Here is a 2,449-nt window from a genome sequence, read left to right as displayed (position 1 = left end):
AGAGCGCCCAGCCTCTGCTTCCCCCCATGATCACAGACTGGCATGCAAACAGACAAGTGTCTGTGCCAGCCTCTCCCCACCTGTAGACTGCCTTGGCCCTAGGGGCCGAGGGCACTCAGGGCAATGGGTTGGCTCCCCCACCTGTATCCACCCTCCAAATGAGCCTCTTTGGGAGCAATCCCAAAGGTCAGGGCCACGTCTGCCCCATACCTGGCCCAGAGCAGGGGGAGGGGGCCAGGTGAGTGAGGACAGGTGAGAAGGGTGGGTGAAGACACCTCTGTGACCCAGCTTATCACCCCTTCCACCCCCTCACAGCACAAGCTCACTACCGTCCTCACCGTCTCACTCAGACCTGCATCCCAGTCCCCAGGCCCCTGCCCTCCAAGGAATGACCCCTCAGCAAAGATTGCTGGATGCCAGGCCTGAATCCCTGGGTGCGATCAGGAGGGCCTGGCGAGTGCGGCATGCACACACACCAACCAGCCAGCTCGCTCTCGGCTTAACCACGCCTGCCAGAGTCACTGCCACTTTCCCTCTTAGCGGAATCAGGTGCCCAGGTTTACTCCTGTCTCCCCAGAGGGGGCGGTACTCACGGTTGGTTCCAGAGCGTCTCAGGGGCGGCCTTGGCCACGTAGGTGACGGGCACCAGCCCCGTGCCGGGCCAGCCCGCGAGCCTGCGGGCGAGGATGTAGCCGCCCTCCTCCCTGAGGGCGTGCAGCCTCTCCCCGCGGCTGACACTCAGCTCCTCCGCGCTCCACGCCGTGAAGTCAGTGCCCTGAAGAGCTGCGCGGGGGCCTGGGGGTTGCAGGGCTCCGCGGTGGGGGGCTCCGCTGCCGCGGGTCCCGGCTCCACGTCGGCGTCGGAGTCCGGGCTCGGGAACCGCGGCGCGCCCGCCGGCCAGATATTGTCCCAGAAGGAGGACAGGAAGGTCAGCTGCTTCCTGAGGAAGGGCTCCATGCCCCGCGGTGCGCCAGGCCCTGCAGGGGACGGAGAGGGTGCAGCAGCGGGGCTCGGGGACCCCGACGGGGAGAAACTGGAGGCGCGGCGCGACGGTGAGCGCTGGAGCCTCGCTGGCGCAGGGGGGGCGGGTGAGAGTCGCTCCAGAGCCCCCCGCCCGCTCCCCGCGGTGCTCACATCAGCGCAGGGTGGCCCCCCAGCCCCGGCCACACGACGGCCGCTGCCCTCCTCGACCACTAGGGTGTCTCGCGGGCAGCACTGGCTCCCCGACCGCTCCGAGCCGCGTGCGTCTGGGGCGGGATCTGTCCCAGGACGGCGTCGGGGCGGGGCCTGGAAGAGGGTTTCCCGAAACCTGCGTCTGGGCGGGGCTATGGGGCGGGGTCTAGGTGGGTGGGGCCGTGGTGGGTGGGGTCTCGTGGGTTGTAGGAGGCGACGCGGGGAGGTCCCTGTGGGGAAGGAGACGTCTGCGTCTTGACTGTCAAGGTCACTCTCGTGGTGTGATCTTGTAGGACAGCTCCGCTAGGTGTTCCCCTTGGGGGAAATGGGCAAAGGGTGCTTGGGATCTCTGTGTTATTTCTTACAACTGCAGGTGAATCCACAATTATCTCAAAACTGAAAGTTTAATTTTAAAAATTTAACTGAGTAACAAGAAATAGAAAAAAAAAAAAAAAAGATGGGGCCAGAGATGGCAGAGGTCCAGGACATGCCTGACCCAGAGCAGGAGGGGAGACTGCTCTGCCGCCCACCCCCTCTCTGTGGGTGGGCCGCAGGGCTGCGGGGCGGCTTCCTCTCACCACATTCCAGGTGCCAGCCTCCCTGTCAACCTTCAGATAGCACCCCTTTTCCAAATAATCCAACTCTTGCGTTTCAGACCCCAAAATAACGACGTAACAACAGCTACAACTTACAGAGTTAGCGCCCAGGGCACCCACGCACTCCCTCCCAGGCCTGGGCCCAGAGGACAGTCTGATGGGCGCTTAGCCCGGCAAAGCCTCCTCCCAAGAGTGAGGTTACCGGGAGTGGTGGGCGTGCCCTGGGGGGCAGGCCCTGCCACGGAGCAGAATGGGAGGGGAGCTCAGGGACAGACACCCTATCCTGGAAGGGTCCCCACCACTGACCTGCAAGGGGGTGGAGGCAAGTGGCGTCCCTTGGCTTGAGGAGGCGTCCCGGCCGGGGCTCAGGCCGTGACATTCCCAGGGAATGGAGCGAAGCCTCTGGATGGTCTGTCTGAGCTGAAACCTGGGGGCGGGCCCGGGGCTGAGACTCGTTGGTTCCTTCAGTCGGGTCCTGGGGCGGGGGAGCGAGCCCCGCGCGACCTGCCCGCAGCCCCTCGGGTTGAGGGCGCCCGAGCCCCATGCCCTGGGCTCTCCGCCCACCCCGCCCCCAACCCCCGGGGGGCGGGACGTCACAAAGGCCCGCGGTCCCCGTGGCAACCCCCTGAACGCCGCGGCGCAAGGCTGGGCACCCCCCCCCCCCCCCCCCCCCCCCCCCC

The 2,449-nt window shown here is 66.1% G+C and overlaps 2 protein-coding genes across 2 annotated transcripts in view; one reads left to right on the top strand and one right to left on the bottom strand.

The window, feature by feature from the left end:
- Positions 1-957, bottom strand: part of LOC103070657 (protein-tyrosine kinase 6) — a 16,163-nt gene extending 15,206 nt beyond the window's left edge. Inside the window, 2 exon segments of the mRNA XM_082931244.1 lie at positions 594-771; positions 774-957. Of these exon segments, the coding sequence (XP_082787370.1) occupies positions 594-771; positions 774-957 (362 nt within the window).
- Positions 956-2,449, top strand: part of FNDC11 (fibronectin type III domain containing 11) — a 5,481-nt gene continuing 3,987 nt past the window's right edge. The window contains exons 1-2 of the mRNA XM_007462273.1: positions 956-1,052; positions 1,198-1,274. Of these exons, the coding sequence (XP_007462335.1) occupies positions 956-1,052; positions 1,198-1,274 (174 nt within the window). The remainder of the gene's footprint in view (positions 1,053-1,197; positions 1,275-2,449) is intronic.

Source organism: Lipotes vexillifer, unplaced genomic scaffold, assembly GCF_000442215.2.
Source record: "Lipotes vexillifer unplaced genomic scaffold, Lipotes_vexillifer_v1.1 scaffold1798, whole genome shotgun sequence".
Classification (NCBI taxonomy): domain Eukaryota; kingdom Metazoa; phylum Chordata; class Mammalia; order Artiodactyla; family Lipotidae; genus Lipotes; species Lipotes vexillifer.
This window is presented reverse-complemented; position numbering and strand designations above follow the sequence as displayed.